The following is a 24,841-nucleotide window of genomic DNA, read 5'->3' on the forward strand; positions in this document are numbered from 1 at the left end:
ATGTTTTTCAACAGTCAGCAACCATTTAAAAACTCAGATGAGATTACATAAGAACACATTTTGTGAGCAAGCAAAATTATGATTGGGAAAAAAATCTGACATAAAGTGTGCTCACAGGATTTTTTGTTTAATTTGACTAAAATCACCTTTTTGGATAGAGGCTAAAATTATTTATTTTTTTGTGTGCAGTACTAAAAATGAAAAATACAAGTGTTTTCAAATTATTCTTATTAAGGTTCAACATACAGAGGTGGATAGGGATGAACAAGATGTTGAGATTTATCATATTTTGTTTTAAATCTTCAATCAGGAATTAATAAGGCTTTCATTTTTAGAAAACATATACTTTTTTATATTGGGAAAGATGCTGACTTTCAGCACTTAATTACCCCCCCCCAAAAAAAAACAGACAAAAACCCACTACCTTTTGACCAAGTTGTATACCCATTTTGACCCAGTTTCAATCTCAGCCAAGTTTAAATTGAGACAATTGTTCTGACCAGATTTCATTTAGATTGCACAATAAATTAGGCCTCTAAAGTGTTCATAAAGTAAACGTTGACGATGGCAGACGGACATCACAGGACCATGACAGAAAAACAGTGATCGAAAAAACCTCAACATTGTAGCAAGTTTTGCTAATATGAGCACAGCCAATAGAAAGAAGACTTCTTACCTGGTTTCACAATTTTTATTCCTTTGGTGTTTCCATAGATATCAAACATTACCCAGAAGGCTCTGTCTGCCGGCAGACCTACAAGGAGTGCACCTTTGTGTTCATTGTTCACAAATAACTGTACACTTCCATCAATGCCTATGTAAAACATCAACTTATATCCTTCCCCAGTGAAATTTTCACTGATAGGCCGAATCCAGAAATAATCCTTCTTCAAGAAATATGGCACAGAATACTTGGGTAAATCTGCCGGTGTGAATCGCCCTGGATCGTTGAGAGTAAAGCCCACTCTGAGAGCACCACTCCAGGCTTGGGTGCATGAAAGCTTGATGCAAAACTTGTGCCCAGCTTTGATAGCATGGTCACTGAAGACGATTCCATTGCAAAATTCCAAGTCTGACCTCACGGCTACAGTCCTGTTTTCTGTGACTGTTACTGCTGAGCCATGTACACTGTGAAACTTCATTATACATGTAATATTACTATTTTAGCAAGTTTGCCATTTAGAACTTACATTTTTCTAGCATTAACATTACAATATCTCCTCTGATTCTCTATGATTAGCAATAAATGTAGATAATGAAGGATAATAATGTTCCAGAAATATTGACATGGTTATTAAAATGTCACATCATGATGTTACACAACATATAATTCCACCTTTTCACTTCTTTACTGGCAACAGTAAATGTATTTATTTTTATTTTTTTAGTTTATAATTGAACCTTTACCAGAACAGTAACAAACATAAAACAAATGTTTCCACACAATGATTCACAGGGTAAGAGTGCCTCTTTATGGGGTCTCACTGCTCCATTTCTTTCTGACTTACAGATTTCTTATTTTTAAATCAACCACTGTCAAGAGAAATCATCCCCAGGTTTCCACTTCTTGTATAGACAACGGTCATTCAACCTGCAATTATAATAAATACCACTTATTCCTGTATGTTTTATGCTAGTTGTTATAAGATCTTATGGCTTTATTGTCTTTTGATTTAGTGAAATTAATGGCATTGGAGTGTTGTCAGTAACTTATTTGGCATGTCAGTGTCTTTCCACCTGACGTGTGTAACCCCAATCAATTACCTGTATAATCATACAGACAGCTATGTATTGTTCTGAAATAAACTGAGATTAGAAAATATCAATACTGATAAAAAAAAACACCATAGATGTATTAACAGATGCTGTATTACAGAAAACTTGTATACTGTATTAATATCATAACTGAAAAAAAGAACTAAAATAAAGGATTAAGCTCGAAACAATCTATACAATTTCAAGAAAAAAATCGTTCTCTACCTTACAACAAAAGACTGACAGCATACAAAATAATCATTCTTATTATTCAGACTTAACTCTTTGAATGCTGGGAAATTTGTCGTCTGCTAAAATGTCGTCTGCTGAATTTCTAAAATTAGCATTTTCTTCGATTTTTTTTCAAAGAATACTATCAGAAAAGCAAACAGTTTGGATAGAGATGAGACGCCAAGTTCTGTGGCGTCTCATCTGGATCCAAACTGTTTGCAAAGGCCTTCAAAATTCGGTTCCAGCACTGAAAGAGTTAACACAATGAATGCAACATGCCAGCTAGCACATTTAAAAAGCTACAGTTTATCAGAGGTTCCAATTCAAGCAGATTCTTGCTTTTTGTCTTTTTGATGCAAAGATTTTGAAATGTTCTCACTTCTGACTCCTTGAAATGATAATATTTTTCGGCGTAAGCTGTATTAAGCCAGCTTTTCACCTTAGCCTGACCTTTGTTAGCGTCCAATAAAAGTCAAATAAAACTTCCCGCGGCCAAGTACAGATAAATACACTTCATTGACTGCATTGGCTGATTTGAGAATACAACCAGAACATAGGAAACATGTCCGCGTCTTTGTAACACTGTTTTACTGTGTGTTCAGCATGAAACAATTTTATATCTAATGAAAAGGCTTAATAGATAGAACAGTTTTACACTCAATCTCGACATCAATACAGTTTGTGCGTCCACCTTTTATTTTCAGAAGATTTTCAGCGCGAGGACGTTTGCACTTAAAGGCTATTTTATCAATTTTTATTACTAACTTCCATATTCCTGTCAACATGTTAACATGTTAAAGTATAGAGAGCAGTGGAAGCGAAGACTCACTTTAATGCATTGCATTTCAACTCGCGAGGTATATCGGGTCAATTTGCGGCCACTGTGTGTGAATGTCAGAGTTTACATAAAGGTCATCACTGCGTCTCTACCCTATGTACTGATCGGAGTTCGCGGCCAGGAAAATAATCGTTACATAATAAAGACGCTATAGCATGAACTAGGTGAACTGGAATTTTCTTTAGACCAGACAGATGTTAAATGAAGATATCCAGCGATATCATATGGAATGTCAATAATAGATTCTTAATGTGTTTTACAACAATACCATGATAAATATTATTTTTAATTAATTTAACAAGAATTATGCCATCATATTGACTAATGAATTAAGCATGAGCGCAATGATTCTCGATACTGTTAAAAATCGAATCAAATAGCAACGCCAGACAAACCACTAAAACAGGTTTGTTCGAAGAACGCGCGTATAAATATTTAAAATATATACGGATACTTCGCGTGTGGCCGGTTGACTCATATGTTTTAATTTCACTTCCATTCTTCTTTTGGTTTTCTGTTTTGTATCTATACATTTATGACCAGCAAATGTAATAATGTAAAATAAGCCGCGAAAACTCCGCGTATCATCCCGTACTGCGTTTGCTGCAGCTAAGAACTGCACAGAAAAAGACATTCGCTATCTTTGATCTCATTCATTGAAGTCTTTACCTTTCATTAACTGCAACCACAATCAACGCCGTATATCTTTTTTTAAAGATATTTCTTGTTAAGTTTAAAATAAGAATGTTTTTCATATCTGTAAAGTTAACTTATTAAGAAAGGTGCAAAGCTGTAAAAAAAAATGCCTACATCGTGATTGTTAGAGTGTTGTTCATTATTTGCTGTTTTGTAATAATTATTGTTGTTATCAAAAGAAAAGAATAAAATATGAATGTATGTAAATTTCTTTACATATGTACAAAATTACCAATTCAACCATTTCTGGGTAAATTGTGTGTGTGCATGGATAATAGAATTGCACAATAAATGATAAATAATTATTAGTATTTTAATCAGAATATATATTGTACAAGTTCAAAGTCACAATAATGCCACATTCAAATCCATTATTTTAAATGTGTATATGTATTCAATACATATTACAGCACAGGTTTTCTGTGTTTTAAAATATTGCAATACCGGTTTTGCCAAATTATTCCATTCTTAGTTAACAGTGTTTAAAGCCTTCCTCCATGCAAAGTATCTAAGCAAAGTAGGCAGCATTATTGATGTTATATAAAATTCTGACAGAAAGACGAACAAATGGACAGGCCAACCACTGTATGCCTCGGTCAGTAGATGCCAAGGGCAAAAAAACAGGCCATTTTTCAATTGTTCATTTTCCTAGATGCCTTTAAAAACCAAGAGGGCCTGAAAGGCCCTAAGTCGCTCACCTGAGAGGAAAAGAACTGACCTGTTGTGTGCAGCCCAAGATGTCGTTAAAATGCAAAATATTGTAATCCAAATAAGCATACAATAGGTTACAAATAATATGAAAATGAATGTACCTTCAAACACTATAAATGCTTAAATGAATGCACATTAAACATGAAAATGAATCTGCAAGGGAGTAAATTGGAACTAGAGTGTTAACAAGGTTTTACTAAAGCCATATATAGCCATATAAGGAATAAAGCCCCACACCTGGTGGCCGTGTTTTTACTCATTCAAGATATCATTGGGACAAATCTTCAGACCAAGTTTCATGATGATCGGAAAATAAATGTGACCTCTGGAGTGTTAACAAGATCATACATTTCAATATAATTTAAAACGAGAGCACCGCATAACGGGTGCCACGCTCGGCTGCGAAAGCTTGTCAGATTTTTTTAAATATTTTTTTTAGAAGTCACAGTGACCTTGACCTTTGACCTAGTGACCCAAAATGGGTGTGGCATGTAGAACTCATCAAGGTGCATCTACATATGAAGTTTCAAAGTTGTAGGTGTAAGCACTGTGATTTAAGAGGCAATGTTAAAGTTTTTGTTAAAGTTTTATATTAGAGGTCACAGTGACCTTGACCTTTGACCTAGTGACCCAAAAAAGGGTGTAGTATGTAGAACTCATCAAGGTGCAACTACATATGAAGTTTCAAAGTTGTAGGTGGAAGTACTTTGATTTTAGAGCCAATGTTAAGGTTTTAGGACGACGGAGGATGAGCTGGCTATGACAATAGCTCGGGTTTTCTCCGAAAACAGCGTCGCTAATAAAAGTTAAGAAGAACATGTGTAGAAAAATGCGAAGTAAGCCAGATATTTAATTCTGAAATTGAAAATGTCTATACAGTCAAATTTTCCAAAATGTATATCATGTATGTGCGATGTGAATCTAAATTAAGTTTAATGGTTGTTTTTTAATTCCTGCAGCGATGTTTATTCATACGACACACGAACACTAACTCCGATCCTAATAAAAAGAAGAATTCTTCGGTAATTGTAGGAAAATATGTATGAAATATCTTTGTCACATCAGCTCAGGGCGCTAAATTGTCTTTGCTGCATTTTATGAAATTTGTCGTCAATGTCTTGCCTATTTTGTGTTATTGGAACATGTATTTATCAATATATTACAATTTAACATTTATAAAAATCGTGTAGTCTCGCTTTAATCGTTTGACAAAAGAATGCCATATTGTACAGAATCATCAAACAATAAAAAGCATATTCAATAGTTTGCTATCTTCCAGAATGTAAAACTATCATTCATAATTAGTTCCACTTAATCTTCATGTGCTTTAAAAAAATATTTTTAAAAAAGGAGACAACTCTGTCAATTCAACATAATTTTTCAAAAGCCATTTTGCAGTTACTTCCCTTGACATGCTAAACTATAGCATTCACAAGCTGTTTTTACTATATAAATATAAGGAAAATGACCCCCCCCCAAACGGCCATGCTTTTTTACCGATCCAAACCATTTTCAAACTAAACAGTCATATCCAGACAACACATATTCTGACCAAATTTCATGAACATTGTACCAAAAATGTGACTTCTAGAGTGTTCACATGTTTTCACTATATACATATAGAGAAACTGCCCTGCCACCTGGCGGCCATGTTTTTTCACAGATCTGGGCCATTTTCGAACTCGTCTGAGATATCTATGAAACCAATGTTTTGACCAAGTTTCATGATGATTTGACAAAAATTGGGACTTCTACAAGGTTTCTCTATAGCCATATAAGGAATACTGCCCCGCCCCCTGGCGGCCATGTTTTTCAACGGACTGGAACCATTTTTGAACTCAACCAACATATCATTTAGACAAACATTTTGACAAAGTTACATGAAGATTTGGCATCAAAGGTGACTTCTACAGTGTTCACAAGGTTTTTCTTTTTTTGACCTAGTGACCTTGTTTTTGACCCAGCATGACCCAGTGTCGAACTCAGTCGAGGTATCAATGGGACAAATTTTCTGACCAAGTTTCATAAAGATCTGACAATAAATGTGGCCTCTGGAGTGTTCACAAGGCAAATGTTGACGGCGCACAACAGACAAAAGGCGATCACAAAAGCTCACCATGAGCACAGTTCAGGTAAGCTAAAAAAGCAAGCTCTGAGCTACACAATAAGTTAACTTATTTTGTGGACTGTCTGTGAATACTAATGACCTTAAAGGTTGCACAATACAAAAGCACAGGAACCTTTAACAAATATTACCTGCATATGATATAAATATATACAAGGGATGCAAATGTCAAAACTCCAGCACAACACCATGGTCAGAAGAACAGCAAAACAAGAGCACCGCCTTGCGGGTGTAGACCGCTAATCTATTTTCTTTTTAAAGGTGAAGGGACTCTCATTTTCAATCACAAAGGAGGGAGGGGTGGAGTGAAGAGGGGTGTATAGTGTGGGGGTGTGGACATTTATTACATTATTTTCAAAAAATGCGGAAACAAAAATCGCGGGGGGGGGGGGGGGGGGGGTGGGGGGGGGGGGTGGGGGGGGGGGGGTGATTCTTGGGTGCGATGGTTTGGACGGTATTTCAAACATAAAATAATAAAAATAAAAATTTGTGTTTTTTAACAGTTTAAAAAAAAAAAATTTGGGAGGGTGGGGTGGGGGGTATAGTGTGAGGGTGTGGTGGTCATTTGTGAGATGATCTTAAAAAAAAAAAAAAAAAAATTAGGGGGGGGGTGGGATTCGGGTGGAGGGAGGGGGGGGGGATTATTCGGTGCGATGGTTGGACAGTATTTCAAACATAAAATTATAAAAATAAATATTGGGGGGGGGGGGTAGGGTGGGGGGTATAGTGTGAGGGTGTGGTGGTCATTTGTGAGATGATCTTAAAAAAAAAAAAAAAAAAAAAAAAAAATAGGGGGAGGGGGATTCGGGGGGGGGGGGGGGGGGCAAGGGGGTTGGTTTGGGTGGAGTCTATTGTGGTATGTCAGGTAAGAGTAGTTTTGTCAAAGTAACAATCAAATCTAATCATAAATAAAGAAGTTATGGCAATTTTAGCAATATTTAATAATTTGACCTTGAGAGTCAAGGTCATTCAAAGGTCAAGGTAAAATTAAACTTGCCAGGTACAGGAACCTCATGATAGCATGAAAGTATTTGAAGCTTGAAAGCAATAGCCTTAATAGTTAAGACGTGAAGTGGATCGAAACACAAAATTTAACCATATATTCAAAGTTACTAAGTCAAAAAAGGGCCATAATTCCGTAAAAATGACAACCAGAGTTATGCAACTTGTCCTTTTACTGTGCCCTTATGATAATTTGCGAGTGTTCCAAGTATGAAAGCAATATCTATGATACTTTAGGGGTAAAGTGGACCAAATTACAAAACTTTACCAAATTTTCTCCGTATAAAGGGCCCATAATTCCGTCCAAATGCCAGTCAGAGTTACATAACTTTGCCTGCACAGTCCCCTTATGATAGTTAATAAGTGTTGCAAGTATGAAAGCAATAGCTTTGATACTGTAGGAATAAAGTGGACCTAAACACAAAACTTAACCAAATTTTCAATTCTCTAAGTATAAAAAGGGCACATAATTCTGTCAAAATGCCAGTCAGAGTTACATTACTTTGCCTGCACAGTCCGCTTATGATAGTTAGTAAGTGTTGCAAGTATGAATAGCAATAGCTTTGATACTTACGGAATAAAATGGACCAAAACACAAAACTTAACCAAAATTTTCAATTTTCTAAGTATAAAAAGGGCACATAATTCTGTCAAAATGCATGCCAGAGTTATCTAACTTTGCCTGCCCAGTCCCCTCATGATAGTAAGTAAGTGTACCAAGTTTGAATGCAATAGCATTGATACTTTCTGAGAAAAGTGGACCTAAACGCAAAACTTAACCAAAATTTTAAATTTTCTAAGTATAAAAAGGGCACATAATTCTGTCAAATTGCATGCCAGAGTTATCTAAGTTTGCCTGCCCAGTCCTCTCATGATAGTAAGTAAGTGTACCAAGTTTGAATGCAATAGATACTTTCTGAGAAAAGTGGACCTAAACGCAAAACTTAACCGGACGCCAACGCCGACGCCAAGGTGATGACAATAGCACATAATTTTTTTTCAAAAAATAGATGAGCTAAAAAGTTTCCAAAAGCAATTAAGGCACGAAATAAATTGGAAAACAACAGCCAAGACATTTATCTTTCAAAATATCATACCCATGGCAATAGTATTCTTGCTTTTTACTAACAAGAGCACTGCATAACAGGTGCCACGCTCAGCTGCGGGTGCAGTTTTGAGTAAATGAAAGATTGTCAGAACTTTTTATAAAGAATCCATTTAAAACAGGTATAAAGCGTGAATTAAATTCAACAATCCTTGTACACCATATTTTCTTATTGCAATTATTTCTGATGCTTGATTTGAAATATTTTGTATAATAATCACATATTTCAGTGCGAATGACTGTCACATGGAATTCAGCATGCTTGCAATGTGTTTTCCTGGTAGCCAGATCGATCTTAGTAAATGTTATTTGAAGTTTGCTGTTTGATGACGGCTTTGCGGGAGACATGTGTAAACCTTCTTAGATCTATTCCTTTAGTAGAAAGATTTCTGTGTTGTTTGATACTAAGGTTTTGCAAATCGGTTGACAAATTGATGGAGCATGAGCTTGGGAAATGGGTTTGTTGAAGACATCATAATGTCAAGGGTTTAATTCACATATGGCTTGTTTTTTTGGAGTTTTGTGTCATGTTAGAGTCGTTGCTATAGAGATCATGTGAAATCACTTGATACAACATTTGCAATCACTTGATACAACATTCGCTCAAAATGCAGTTTGTTTTGGGTAAAAAGTTTCAAGTCACCATCATTTTACTGATCAATAGGAGATGTGTTTGTCAGAAACACGATGCCCCCTTCTGCGCCGCTTTGAAGCCATATATATGACATTTGACCTTGAAGGATGACCTTGACCTTTCACCACTAAAAATGCGCAACTCCATGAAATACATATGCAGGCCAAATATCAAGTTGCTTTCTTTAATATTGCAAAAGTTATTGCAATATTGTACTTCATCATAACTCGATACTTTCCTATCCAATACAAAAATATTTTCTCCTTTAAGTATAATTCATATGTTGTTTCTAAGTTACAGATTTGTTTATTTATGAGTTTTTTCCATTCTACATTGTGGTTTGACATTTTTTCACAAGAAGGTAACCTGGACTGCAATTTTAGCTTTAATAGTATATATAGCCTTCAAATTTTCAAATTGGAACAGCCAATCAGGATCCAAGTCTCAAGAAGGACCATACTTTTAAGATGGTTGTTTGAGACTATCAATACAATCAATTATTTTGATGTTTACAGATGATAAACATTTAATAAAGCAACAAATCGAAAGACCAAAGGTTAATAATTATGTTTATAATGATTCATGGTAATAAATCAATAAAATATTTGTCAAGTGTGACATCTTTATGAAAATAACCAATGAATCAAAATATACAAGAGCTGTCACCATAGGATGACTTATGCCCCCTATAAACGCTTGATTGAAGTCATTTTATGAGCTTTTTTCGAAACCTAAACACAGATTTCGAAACCTAAACGCGGACCCTAAGTTCAAGGTCACAGGGGTACAAATTTGTGTGCGTATGGAAAGGCCTTACCTGTATACACATGCATACCAAATATGAAGGTTATATCTCAAGGGACAAATAAGTTATGAGCATTTTTCAAAACCTAAATGCAGATTTCGAAACCTAAACGCGGACCCTAACTTCAAGGTCAAGGGGTAAACATTTTAGTGCGTATGGAAAGGCCTTGTCCATATACACATGCAAACCAAATATGAAGGTTATATCTCAAGGGACATAAAAGTGTGACAGAAAGACGGACAGTCCGATCACTATATGCCACCTTTTCTTCGAAAAGGGGGCATAAAAAGAATATACTGTAATTACCAGAAGTTTTCAGACACTTTTTTAGCAAATTTTTATTTTTCGCGACTCTAAATTTTTCAGACAAAAGGGTTTTCATCCATAAATAATGTCTCTTAATTTTCGGACAGTATATTTTATCGCACTATTCTAAATACTTCGTCCCTGTTTTTGCTTATCTAGTGACACTTCAATCATGGATTTTTACAACTAGATTGAGGTCATAAAACCTGGCAGATGCATGCTTGAGGGCAATTATATTCGAGTAATTTGGTAAATAACCATGTATACCAGTAGAAAATATGGATTTACCAACAGCATTTGAAACAGTGTCGTCCTATAAAGGAAGCATAAAGTTTTCTCTATATTAACGGAACTCATACTCAACAAGAGCTGTCACCATAGCATATCATATTCCCCCTATAAACGCTTTGATAGAAGTTATGAGCATTTTTTTAAACGTAAAAGCAGATTTGGAAACCTAAACGCGGACCCTAACTTCAAGGTCAAGGTCACAGGGGTATTTTTTTTTGTGTATATGGAAAGGCCGTGTCAATATACACCTGCATACCAAATATGAAGGTTATATCTCAAGGGACATAAAAGTTATGATCATTTTTTCGAAACACCCGGATTTCGAAACCTTAACGCGGACGCTAAGTTCAAGGTCAAGGTCACAGGGGTAAAAATTTGTGTGTGTATGGAAAGGCCTTGTCCATATACACATGCATACCAAATATGAAGGTTATATCTCAAGGGACATAGAAGTTATGAGCATTTTACGAAACCTCAACGCAGATTTCGAAACCTAAACGCGACCCGAAGTTCAAGGTCAAGGTCACAGGGGTAAAAAAAATTGTGCGTATGGTCTGTGGTCTGTGTTTTGGTTTTGCCCATGGCTTTGGAATTGGGAATTTTATCGGCATTTTCATGAAATTGGGAAATATATTCATAAGCCTTTTTTTCCACACGATAAGTCCACTGATTAGAGAAATACTAAATTTGATATAAATCTTTATAATAATTCAAATTAAAAGAACAAAATCATAAAATGTTTTGTTAAATGTAATTGAATTAAAATTGAGATAAAATACGCATTAGACACTTCTTTCTAAAAAAAAAAAAAAAATTTTTTTTTTTTTTTGAAAATTGGGAATTTTTTCTCACATTTTGGAAAAAAAGTATACTTTTTGGGATTGGGAACATAGCCGAATTTCGGCTATAAAAGCGGGCCAAAAAAAACCCTGGGAAACCTAAACGCAGACCCTAAGTTCAAGGTCAAGGTCACAGGGGTACAAATTTTTGTGCGTATTCTAAGGCCTTGTCCATATACACATGCATACCAAATATGTAGGTTATATCTCAAGGGACATAGAAGTCATGAGCATTTTCGAAACCTAAACGCAGATTTCAAAACCTAAACGCGGTCTCTAAGTTCAAGGTCAAGGTCACAGAGGTACAAATATTTGTGCGTATGGAAAGGCCTTGTCCATATACACATGCATACCAAATATTAAGGTTATATCCCAAGGGACATAGAAGTTATCAGCATTTTTGGAAACCTAAACGCAGATTTCGAAACCTAAACGCGGACCCTTAGTTCAAGGTCAAGGTCACAGGGGTACACATTTTTGTGCGTATGGAAAGCCTTGTCCATATACACATGCATACCAAATATGCAGGTTATATTTCAAGGGACAAAGAAGTTATGAGCATTTTTCGAAACCTAAATGCAGATTTGGAAAACTAAACGCAGACCCGTAGTTCAAGGTCAAGGTCACAGGGGTACAAAGTTTTGACCGTATGAAAAGGCCTTGTCCATATACACATGCATACCAAATATGAAGGTTATATCTCAAGGGACATAGAAGTTATGAGCATATTTATAAACCTAAACGCAGATTTCAAAACCTAAACGCGGTCCCTTAGTTCAAGGTCAAGGTCACAGGGGTACAAATTTTTTGGCGTATGGAAAGGCCTTGTCCATATACACATGCATACCAAGTATGAAGATTATATCTTAAGGGACATAGAAGTGATGAGCATTTTTCGAAACCTAAATGCAGATTTCAAAACCAAAACACAGACCCTAAGTTCAAGGTCAAGGTCACAGGGGTACAAATGTTTAAGCGTATGGAAAGGCACTGTCCATATACACATGCATACCAAAATACAGGCCTTTAATAATTTTTCTAGAGCCACTCGCCCCGTATGGCGAGTAGGCCTGAAAATCCACTCACCTTCGCCTAAATCTACTCACCCTGCATTTTTTATCTACATTTATATTTATAGTAATGATCAACCAGAACGTTTTTCTAAACTTAAACTATCAACTTACTTTGTCTGATTGTAATAATCATACATCTATAAGTCAATACTATACAAGAGGCAGTCATATATGTAAGTCGAGATTGCTTTTTCTCCAAAAATTGAATAAAACAAGCAAATTTGTTGGATTGATATCCCCTGCTAATATGCTTCTGGACACAAAAGTGTTATATTTGACACTCAAAAAAGCATTTTTTTAAGATACAAAGAGCCATAACCCTTTTTTATCCAATGGTGTACAATGCCATTTGGCGTGCATCATCCTCTTATCCATATATATACTCATACTAAACCAAGTTTCAATGAAATCCGCCAAAGCACTTCCAAGATATGGCTCCGGACACAAAAAAGCATTTTTCCAAGATACAAAGACCCATAACTCTGTTATTAACAAATGGTGTACAAGCCATTATGCTTGCATCATCCTCTTATCCATATATATATATATATATATATATATATATATATATATATATATATATATATATATATATATATATATATATATATATATATACTCATACCAAGTCTCATTGAAATCCGCCAAAGCACTTCTAAGATATGGCTCCGGACACAAAAGTGCCAGACGGAAAGACGGACGGACAACGCCAAAACAATATCCCTTCGCATATGGCTGGGGATAATTATTAACTCGACTTATGAGATCATACATGATTTTACAAAATAAAATTCAAGGTAGATTAATCTGGGTAATGGTTGAAAAACATGTTGTTGTCATGAAAACTCGCGGATTTACAACGCAAACCGTCGTATTTTAAATGATGCGAATTAAACATAATCACATTTTTTACTTCACTTTTGCTTAATTTTGATAATTTATACTTTAAATTGCATTCATAGGTCGAGATTTTTTTCTCCAAAAATTGAATTATCTATTTGTCTCGACTTATGAGATCATTAATGATTTAAAAAATATAAAAATCAAGGTAGATGGATCCCTGCGTTGTCTCGGTTATGGTTGTAAAACGTGTTGTTGTCATAAAAACTCGCGGATTTACAACGCAAAGGGTCGTATTTTAAATTTTGCGAATTAATATAATCACATTTTCTACTTCACTTTTTCTTAATTTTGATAATTCAATCCAAAGTTTATTGTAAGCTAGTGTTGTTGTTTTTTACTAAAATTTTAAACAAAGAGTCAATGGCATCAGTACAAGTCCTGCGAATATTTGCACTATGCGTGAATTGAAAGTTTGATGTCATCAAAGGATAGCTGCTCCCTGTCTGAAGGCATAAAGCAACACCTTTCTTGCCGACAAAATTGGCTTTCTTTGTCTAGAAATAAATGTGCTGAACCAATCGTTTGTTTGTTACTCAATGGCAATCGTCCAATTAACCCTTTCCTTGACAGGTTCGCGTTTCTACGACCTTATCGATTCCCTGCCAAATACGCGTATCTAAGCCTGTATCGATTCCCTGTTATCTACGCATTTCTACTACCCTATCTATTACCTGATATATACGCGTTTTTACGAGGCACGATTTAATTTGCTATTTAAATGCTTAAAATGACGTTTTAAGTGTAACAGAAATGCATATACACCTACATTCATCATTTTTCTAAACTGTCGAGTAAACATCCCAGGGTTTTTTTCCCACTTTTTGGGAAGATAGCCCATGGCTTGGAATTGGGAATTTTATCGGCATTTTCATGAAATTGGGAAAATAAATTCATTAGCGTTTTTATTCCAAGTGAAAAGTCCACTGATTAAGGAAATACTAAATTTGCTATAACTCTTTATAATCATTCAAATTAAAAGAACAAAATCATATAATACTGTTAGATGTAATTGAAATAAAATTGAGATTAAATACGCATTAGACACTTTCTAAAAAAAAATAATAATATTTTTTATTTTTATTTTCGGAAATTGGGAATTTTTGCCACATTTTGGAAAAAAAGTATACTTTTTGGGATTGGGAACATAGGCGATAGAAAATCGGGCCAAAAAAAAGCCTGCATCCGGTAATGTTGCTATTTAAAGTTATGATGCAATTGGCGACCAATCAAGACGAGGGTTTACCATTTGACATGCGTATTTCACGTTCCGGGATGTGCGCGCTTCGGGCATTTCGTAATGTCCTAAAATAACTGCTATTCTCGAACCGTATTTAATTTGGACATTTTCTGAAAATGTCTTAATAACTCGTTAATATGCCGCAAAAATAAACACGTTCCATAGGGATATAATACATGTATGATTTGGGTGTAAATCGATTTCATTCTTATTGTTGTTTGATTCCATTATATCGTAAATGTTTGTTTCCGAGATCATATACGAGAATGACATCGATATGTTTAATGGCATGTACACTCAAATGTTTTTACAAACGACACCTGCTTATCTAAAGTTTGTGTTTCGTAATACACAGGATATTGGATTATTGGTGCTTGATTGGGCAATAAAGCAAAGACGCAGTCGGCGGTCTTCAATATGCCTTTGAACTGACCAACATAATAATTAATAGCGCAGGTGCTAATCTAACATTTAGGGATAAGAAACACAGGTTCTAGACACTTTGAATAAACATGTTTACCGGACGCAGCAGTAGTCTTCAGATGACGTTGGCGTTCATGCCATGTTACCTCGGCGTTTTGTAATTTGGTACACGAATACACGGGTTTGTCGGCGACTTCTGGGTTATAAAGTTATATGTCGGCGATCAGATTATAAACTGGAGTATTTGATAATAAAGTAGCCGCCTCAAATTGGAATTTTGCAAATAAATACACGAACTGAAGACGCCGACATTGCCGGATTTCGATCGGTAATAAAATGCAAATTGATTATATGAATATTCATGGCACATTATGCAACATCCAATTAAATTGTTACTGGTATCTATTAATGTTTATAAATCATTTGGTGAATTAATGTAATAGAAATACCAAGTATTGTAAGAATTTTATAAGAAAGAATACAATTGATTTTGAAAATGAATGAAGTTGTTTGAGAAACTCTGTGTTTTTCTATTGTTATTTATAAGAATTTACATGAATTTTGAGGCTTGCAGAATGAATTTATAAAATAAAAAAATCTTCAAGAAAGAAGAATTGCAGTTTGGAAAGTAAGAAAAAAAATTAAGATTCCAAAATATAATTATTTGTATTTGATTCAACACACCAACTTCGCAAAGTTTCTATATGAGCTGGAAAGAGATTTGCATTTAAACCCAGTAAAACACACAACGGTCAACTTTACATGACTATAACTGATGAATAAAATAATGTAGAAACATAAGTTTACACCACAGGAAAGGAAATTTTATTAGCTAAAACTTTCATATTGAGTGTTTTTCAATAATATTTCAACTTCTATGAGAAAATCAGGTTTAAAGGCAATGAGGGTTGCGTTTCCAAAGAAGTAGATTTGCATTGAAACGCAGTAAAACACACAACGGTCAACTTTGCATGACTATAACTGACCAATAAATTAAGGTAGAAACATACAGTTTACACCACAGGAAAGGAAATTTTGTTAGCTTAAACTTTCATAATAGTATTTTTCAATAATATTTCAATTTTTATGAGAATATCAGGTTCAAAAGCAATGAGGGTCATAAAACAGCGTTTTTCCAATAATGCCTGTAAAGATCGGGTACTGATATTGATAGGATGGCTATCAGCCACTGGTCAGCAGGCAGCTAGGTCTTATGGTAACTGGAGAGGCTTATATTGGCTAAATGGCTGTCAAGGAAAGGGTTAAGTGAAAGCAGGTACATAGCACTGCCTTTCAAATCTTTTGCAGAGAACAAAGGTGGATTTCAATGGTTTATTGAGCATGTGTTTACAGCAAGTTGATTCCATATTTGCCAAAATTACTTGGTCTAAGCATTGACTTGATAAATAAATAATAAAAAAATATATATATATATTTATTTATTTATTTAAATATATGAGGGGTGTTCCAGAAGTTCGTGGATTTTCGCTATAACTTATTAGTTTGCTGGTAAAAGTCAATGAAATTTACATATTATACAAACCAATTATCATGGACTTTATATATAAGCTAAAAATGCATGAATTCCTTAAAGCGCGTTTGAAACGCGTTGCCATAGAGACCTCAGTAACGACATGCGGCACACCCGTGTATTTTATTATAAGTATGAGCGTTACACGAATTTAAATTTGGTTTAAATGTCGTTGATAAACAGAATTTACGGCAAATTTCCGTGAGGTTGACGTCACATATATACGTCACACGTAGGTTGAATATTCAAAGTTGTTTACATCATTCTCAGCTGTAACACCCCAAAGTCATTAACATAATGAAATCTTGTCGTCAGTTGACAACGTTGAACTACGCACGGTGATTAAATTTTGTCACTCATTGGGCTACACACCGACCAAAACGTTTGAGAAAGTTAAAAAGTCAAAACAATTCAACTGCTCAAGATCGTTGGTATTCAAATGGCACGATAGATTTAGAAATGGGCGCGAAACGGTAGAAGATGATGCTTGAAGTGGTAGGCTGGCGCTAGTTAAACAAACCATGACGGACAAAGTAAGAGACTTGATTAAAACAGATAGGCGTTTAACCGTGCGATATATCGCAGAAGAGCTTGGGATTGGCATTTCAACGGTTTACAGAATACTAACCGAGGTCAATTTCAAAATGCGCAAGGTTAGTGCTCGATGGGTTTCAAAACTTCTCTCTGATGAAGAACAAGTGAAACGCGTTAAGTGCTCAGAAGAGTTTTTGAGAAGATATTGTAAAGAAGAAGAGCGCTTTTTGGACCATATCATCACACTTGATGAGACGTGGTTATGGCATTACAATCCGGAGACGAAAGCACAATCCTCAGTGTGGCAAACAGCAGCAAGTCGTCCGCTGAAGAAAGCCTGGGTTATGAAGTCTGGTGGCAAACATATGTTCATCTTCTTCATGGATAGACGGGGAATGCTGCTCATCCACAAGGTGCCGGATGGTCAGACAATAAATGCTACATATTATCAAAAGGTAATTACAATTTCGTTATTGAACTATGTATTGTTATTTTGACGATTTTGTTATTACTGAAAATTATTTGTATTCGAAATAGAAAATAAATTAAATACAATTTAAAAAAGTTACATGAAACTCAAAATTCTTTAATTTGCCTACTGCAGGTACTTTGCCGGGATTTAATGAATGCTCTAAGGTAAAAGAGACCTACCATTGATGCCTCAGCAATCATACTACACCACAACAATGCACCTGCGCATAGGGCCCAGTCAACGGAACTTGAGATAGATGTGATCGGGTTTCAGCGCCTAAGTCATCCTCCTTAAAGCCGAGATTTAGCCCCTATGGACTTCTGCGTCTTCCCGGAAGTTAAATCACAGTTGCGCGGTTTCCACTTTGTAAGTGAACAGGAACTTACAGTTGCAGCAAAGCGAATCATGTCGTCTTTTGACACTGACACGTATAGAGACACTTTTGACAAGTGGATTTCCCGACACATAAAGTGCATTCGTGTTGGAGGTGATTAGGTGGAAAAGATTTGACAGTTGTTAACTTCATAATGTCATTGACGTTGAACAGAAACGTTACACATGGTGTGCGCATTGTGCACATGTTTAAATCTCTGATATATATTTATTGTTTTATGTATTTCCATGATATTTGGAGAGTAGATTTGGAAAGGACAAAATATTCTTAACATGCTATTTGTTTGTCCATTTATGTTACCAAATGAAAGTTATAGCGAAAATCCACAAACTTCTGGAACACCCCTTGTATATCTAGGATTTTCCGAGAAATACTGATTAGTTCCGTTTTGCAAACTTCTTGACATCTATGAAAGGAAAGAAGCCGATTTGGAAAATTATTTCTACTGTGCCTGTTATGTCATTTACATTGTCAGAACATAAGTGCAGTTTCTGTGTGTACTAAACCTATCTTTTGTTGGTTTGAAAAAAAGTTCTCAATTACTATCGATAAGGCAGGAGTTCTGGAACTGAATATATTTTTCTCAACCGGAAAAACAGCACTCGCCCAGTCAGTCGAGTATTTAACAATCTTAACTCGCACGACTGTCAACTTCACTCGCAAATTCAAGCAGTTGAGTGGATTTTTCAAGGCCTGGGATAGCATGTGGTCGCAGACAGATTTCTCCATTGGGATTTGAGCCTCAACAAAATAACGAGTAAATACATGGCTGTCAAATATGTAACTAGCTTTTGCATTTGGGACGATTGACTGCATGCTTTAACAACGAGCACTAACATAAACGACACATAAGTTTTCACTCTTACTCTTAATGTAGTATAGAAAACACACCTGATTGTTTATAATTTGCAGATTTTCACCTGTATTTGGACTGTGCATCGCTTGTGTCCTTAACCTATTGTCACCAGGGTGCGTGGGCGCTTACATCATTATTATACATTAGTCAAAATTATCTCACTAAATGCTAAGTGAATAATATAATTACTATTAGTTTTGATATAGCTTATATTTCACCTGAAACCTTTTTAAGTTTTATATAAAAAAACCCATAGAGATTTAATGTATGTAGGTTACATTCCACCAAAAGTATTGCAGTTGATGGAATACAAGATACAAAATTCAAGATACAAGAAACTTTATTTAAAGTCGGTTTTTACAAACAGTTAACATTAGCTATCAAAGCTATTTTCCGACAAAAACAAATTCTTAACAACAAGATAAACAAACACATAGATAAAAAGAAATGCAGATTATCACATATAATTTATATAATATAAAATGATTGCTGAGAACTAAATCATTATTTAAAGTAATTAATCGTAATACTTTTAAAATATATACTTGAACATACTAATATATTTTCACAGACATGCAGAATAAAAACACATGGAAATTCACTGTCAGTTTTGCAGGGCAATACTGGATGTATATAGTGATATACACCATAGATGATCTGTTAGAAACATCAATAAGAGAGAAACTATTTTAAGAAGGCAGTGGCTAGTCGTACGGCCCCGTACAGCTAGACAAGAGGCTAGCCGTACGGCCCAGTACGGCTAGACAATAGGCTAGCCGTACGGCTCTGTACGTTTAGCCTTTCCTATGGAGATTGTCTAGCCGTTATAACACATAAATATATTGATTAATTATTCATCGGAACGACAATGATTGCTTTTTGATGTGTAATTTCGAGTAATGATGCAGCGGCAACAAAGACGCTGATTAGACAGTGTGAATACAAAGGCGTATCCGTGTCTTTGTTGTTTATTTGTCATTTATATCACTTGACACAAATTATTTAAGAAATAAACACATCAATAACATGTTTAATTAAAATAATAGAATGTCTTCATATTCATGAAAATATGTTGATTTGATACTTTTTAAATTTCAAACAGGCAACTATTCAAGGGGAACAACTTCCTTAATAAATCTGCTTAAGGGGTGTTGCTGCAGTTTTGCTGATTTTTTTCCATCAAAAAGATTTTGCCAAAAATTTATATTTAAGATATACATTCAAATACAATATGAAAAATGAAATAAAAACATAGGGTCACCGGCCTTGTTTTGATTTTATTCACCATTATATAACATGTACTTTTTCAATAAAACTGAAAAATCTCTAATTGCGTAAAAATAATTAATAACCTATGAAATTGGCAACATGTAGATATTATTTAAGCTAAGATACATCATATAACATTTAATTAAACCACACACTACCAATAAAATGGAGCACACAAGTTAAATTTTAAGATTTTTTTTTAAAGTTTTATGTCACCCCCAAAAACATCATTTTTTTACTATTTTAAACATATAAATGGAATTAAAAAAATCTACCAAATAGAATTCTGCGAAACTGCTCAAATATATTCATCTACGTATTTTCATCATAAAACACAAATAACAAAGGGGTGTCACCGCACTTTTAACAGAGATTTTTTTGTTTTAATTATCCCTACCGTCTAGACGTCAAATTTCATTAAATAAACACCAATAAGACAAAACCCAAGTACCGGTACATCACTGCGGGGAATCACGTGGTTTTATTTTGATATGAAACACGGATAATGGCGGCGTCATTGTCTCGGTAAGAGTATTATTTTTATTTCTTGTACCTAAATGTTTGATTTTAATTTGCTAAGATGTAGCCTATCATATGCGGAATCGAATTCCGCGTGTAATGGTACCTTACATGTCATATATTACTGAGTACTTTTCTTGCTTACCCTTTGAATTTGTACACATGCGAATGAATGACAGTGATAGTTTTCACGGATTAAAATGAATTCTTCACAAATATGATTAAAATCTACATTACTAAACTCGTTCTTATTAAATATACACCTGGGTTTCTTTACATTACAAACAATACGCCTGAGAGTCTGAAAACTTTGCAGTTTCTGCACAATAAATCACAAAACAAAAATGATATGTTTCACGGAATACAAATTAATGATATGTTTCACGTTAATGGTATGATATGTTTCACGTATTGTCTAAAGGCGAGAAATTAAACGTCGGATATTTTCAGAATAATGCAACATTTAAATATGATTCTATTTTTACTATTACCATATTTTTGTGATACCGGTAAATGTTACAAGGCATGCACTTTTTCGTACAAATGACATACTTGTATCTGGTGAAATCCGGTTTGGTATCATTTAAATACTTTAGATTAATACATGTATCACAAATACTAATTATTTTAATAGTTTGAAGCGCTAGTAAAAATATTTTTTATTAATGAACATCGTGAAAACAATTAAAAGTCCACGGGCTTTTTAGTTTGCCAATATCAATAGTTCTCTTACTGTACTTAAAATACAAAAACGTAACATTTACAATTATTATCCCCCCCCACCCCAATTTATGCAATTTATAAGTACACCATTGTCCATTTCAGAAAATGACACGAAAAAAGACACGGCTTACCTTACAGAGGCCAAAGAACGCCTACAAAAAGAAGATCGTTGTGACCAAGCATAAAACAATAAACACCCAGCTGCTAACAAGATTAAATGTTGAAAACAAAATAACTTGCGGAAAACAAAGTTTAACCAAAACTCCAATTAAATCACCATTTAGATCACAAGTGTACCGAGCGTCACCAGCGTGTAAAAAGATCAAGATCTTAACACCAAGAAGTCTATTCAAAGAGACTAATAGAGGCCCACTAACAGAAAAGCATGAAAACGATACCCGTTACACCGATATCTCGACAGATTTACTATCGGACACAGATTCTGCTTCTGAAACAAATGATGAAAATAAAAAAGAAGCGGGCAAATATGATATCAATACCAGGGAGTATTGCTCTGAGGAAGACAAAGTAATCGCCGAAATTATACAACTTGTACCAGATGTAATAACAGAACTATCCGCCCATGGTGACTTAGATCAATCATTTCTCACATTTTTTCGGCAAGTTAAAGAAAAGAAATTCCCACTGACAAATATTTCATTTTTACTTTGGCTTGAAGTTGTACATTGGTTTGAACATAAAACTACAACCAACATGAGATACTCGGACCAATCAAAATTATTCTGGAAACTTGGTTGTAGAATGTTTGGAGGAAGATTTTTACATTTTATGGGTGGTTACAAAAGTCACGGTGATTTAGTAGAAAAACTAGCAACACCAGGTCTGTATTCGCCTGACACATCTGAAGTCAATTTTGCTGTGCCTGATCAGAAAATTTTAAGAGGACACGATCCATTCAGTGTACAAGGGGAACGAAAGCCAGGGATTTATGAAGATATCATGCACATCCTTAGTTTAAATTTAGAACATCAATCTGCTTGCTTGACGTTCGACGGTAAAAAATTGAAAATGGGACTGAGTGTTGATTCCGGTGATATTGATCTGCTAGGTCACGAGATTGGCAAATCTCTTACAGAAAAAAAAGTGATCTAGACCTTCAAATAGGTTAAATTAATTTCATGGACCGACGTTTAGATAACATTCAAGTTCAAGCAAAGAACATAGATGAAATACCTGAAACTTACAAGTTGGAATTGCAAATGTTCCTACTAAACGTAGTTAAAAGTATTTCTTGTGACATCATTGCCATTCGTGAAATACGAAGAAAAAAGGAATATTGTAAATCAAAGCTGATAGAGCGAGGCGGTGAATCTGATTGGAGAAAAGGAAAGTTTGTGTATGCGGTGAGTGCCATTATCGCATTTGTGCACGACATAGACGAGTATCTGAAGAGTGCATGCGAATTAAGAGAAAACATTTGCCTTACTGTTGCGTCACTGAACGGAAGGGGCTATGTCGCTGGAGAAACTATAAACATACATGAAACACCCCTTTTTGTAGACATTCAACGTCAGAAAGAAAATCTCACAAATGCAGAAGAAAGTACGCGGTTAATGAAACAGCGGTCAAACGAATGGTTTGAATACAGAAAGCGTGCAAAAGTTACGGGCAGCAGCTTATTCACTGCTATCGGAGGGGATGGACTGAAACGTCAGAAAGATCACTTTGATAAAGTTATGTGTGGTATCGCAGAGAAGGACCCGACCCTAGAACAGAAAAAGGCAATTGAACATGGTGTAGTGAACGAGATAAATGGTGTGGCAACATTAGTTGGCAAAGTTTTACCTGTAGTTGAACCGGACTTAACATTTTGTGAAGAAGGTTGTGTTGCAATACAAACTGCAGATAACGACTGTTTCATGATCGTTTCGCCAGATGGTAGCCTTCGAGAAGACTCTGATATTTCAACCACAAAAGTAGGAGTAGAAATTAAATGCCCTTACTATAGAATCCATAATCAGTTTCCTGTAAGGTACCTTCTGCAATGCCTTTCACAAATAGAAGTATTGAATGTAAATTACTTATTATTTGTGAGTTGGACAGCAGAAGAAACAGTGGTTTTCAGAGTAAAAAGAGACTGTCAGCTCTTTCAAGAAGCAATGAAAATAGCATTTGCAATGTACGGACACGATAAAGTCAATAAACCAACAAAGCTTAGTGAAGAACAGAAGAAACTAAAAGAAAGATTAACAGAGATAAGTAAACAAGTCGAATTTGTAGGAACATTTAGTTCGCTGGTGCACTCTTCAAGCACCACGCTTTACTCGCAACCAATAATATCTATCTGGGACGTGAAAGCAATTTTACATAAGGTCAAAGCTGAGGCAGAGGCGTTTTACGAGCTGAACAGAGAGAGAGCAACAGAAGCAGTAGTATTTCTAGTCAGTGATCTTGATAGAAGTTGGGATAAAGAAAATGTAAAATGGTCCCCCGTAGCGTGGTTTCCAAAAGGTTATAGTTTGACGACGGGAACTATGCGCTCTATAGCAGAAGACGTACATGACCGTTGTTATGAACAGACAATTCATATACCTTGCTCATCTTTTGATGGACAATGGCATGGAATAGTGGTGCGAACAAAAACAGGTCAGCCGTTAACCAAATTGCAGCTCCAAAAAGATGTCTGGAAAAATGTCATTGACATGTCCAAAAGCGAAATTATATCGACCATTAAACAAATCAACAGACAACCAATGTGGAGCTTTAAAATCAATCCAGTAAGTGCAATTGCTGAAAACAATGTGACCATACATGTAATAGAAGCAGAGTACCAGAAAAAGTGTCCAAAATTTCGTCCACACTCCAATGAAGTTTCAACCAATGAAACCGTTGAAGAAAAGTGCAAACCTAAATTTACACTTGCGGACAGTGTACCTGATGAAGTTATGGAATCAGAGAACGCGAACACACAGGTTTTAAATATGACTGTAATTACAGAACCTGAAGAGGTCGAAGCTTTCCTAGCTAATATAAACGCGGAGGAATGGACCGAGCAACTGCTTGAAGTGCAAAGCGAGGAGCAGAAAGACGAGATAGACGAGCAGATTGAAGTCGGTGAACGTCAACAGGATACAACCAACAACCAAGCTGTGCCTTCATGTAGTATTTCGTTGAGTAATAACAGTGAATCCAGACAGAGCATGTTGACTTCACATGATTTTTCATGCATATTGGCTTTGTTAAAGACAACACAATACTGCAATAAGCGTCAGAAATGGGACGATCTGAAGCTGATTGAATTTGAAAAGCTTTTTCAAACATATGCTGGCCTACAATCTTTTTTAGATGTCGAACTTAGAACAATTGCAAGATACTTAAAGAAGAGCAAAGGTGTTCAAATAAATGAATCAAATACAAAGAAGTCAAAGATAAAAACAATCTGTAATTACCTAAAGATTGAATGTCCAGCACTGGAAACAAACCGTAAGGTTATCAGACGAGCTGTGAAATCTTTGTCTGAAACTGCATTAGCTGTAATTGCAAAGAAACTTACCAAACATGAGCTCAGTGTCTGGTATGCATAGTATATTTGGCCGGAGTGCTACCAA

General features: G+C 35.2%; 2 protein-coding genes across 3 annotated transcripts in view; one reads left to right on the forward strand and one right to left on the reverse strand.

Moving 5' to 3' along the window:
* LOC127863023 (uncharacterized) overlaps positions 1-18,875 on the reverse strand; it is a 72,285-nt gene extending 53,410 nt beyond the window's left edge. For both annotated transcript variants that reach the window (XR_008040906.1, XM_052402371.1), the window contains exons 1-2: positions 18,797-18,875; positions 677-1,591 (exon numbers count right to left, since the gene is read on the reverse strand). Coding sequence is in view for 1 of the 2 variants with exons in the window: in XM_052402371.1 (XP_052258331.1) it covers positions 677-1,142 (466 nt within the window). In the remaining variant the exon portion in view is untranslated. The remainder of the gene's footprint in view (positions 1-676; positions 1,592-18,796) is intronic.
* LOC127861761 (uncharacterized) lies at positions 17,150-24,829 on the forward strand. Its single transcript, XM_052400441.1, has 3 exons — positions 17,150-17,462; positions 21,694-22,380; positions 22,512-24,829. The coding sequence occupies exons 1-3, from the start codon at positions 17,150-17,152 to the stop codon at positions 24,815-24,817; spliced, it is 3,306 nt and encodes a 1,101-aa protein (XP_052256401.1). The 3' UTR covers positions 24,818-24,829.
* Positions 24,830-24,841: the final 12 nt, after the last annotated feature.

The sequence above is a fragment of the Dreissena polymorpha genome, chromosome 16, assembly GCF_020536995.1.
Source record: "Dreissena polymorpha isolate Duluth1 chromosome 16, UMN_Dpol_1.0, whole genome shotgun sequence".
NCBI lineage: Eukaryota > Metazoa > Mollusca > Bivalvia > Myida > Dreissenidae > Dreissena > Dreissena polymorpha.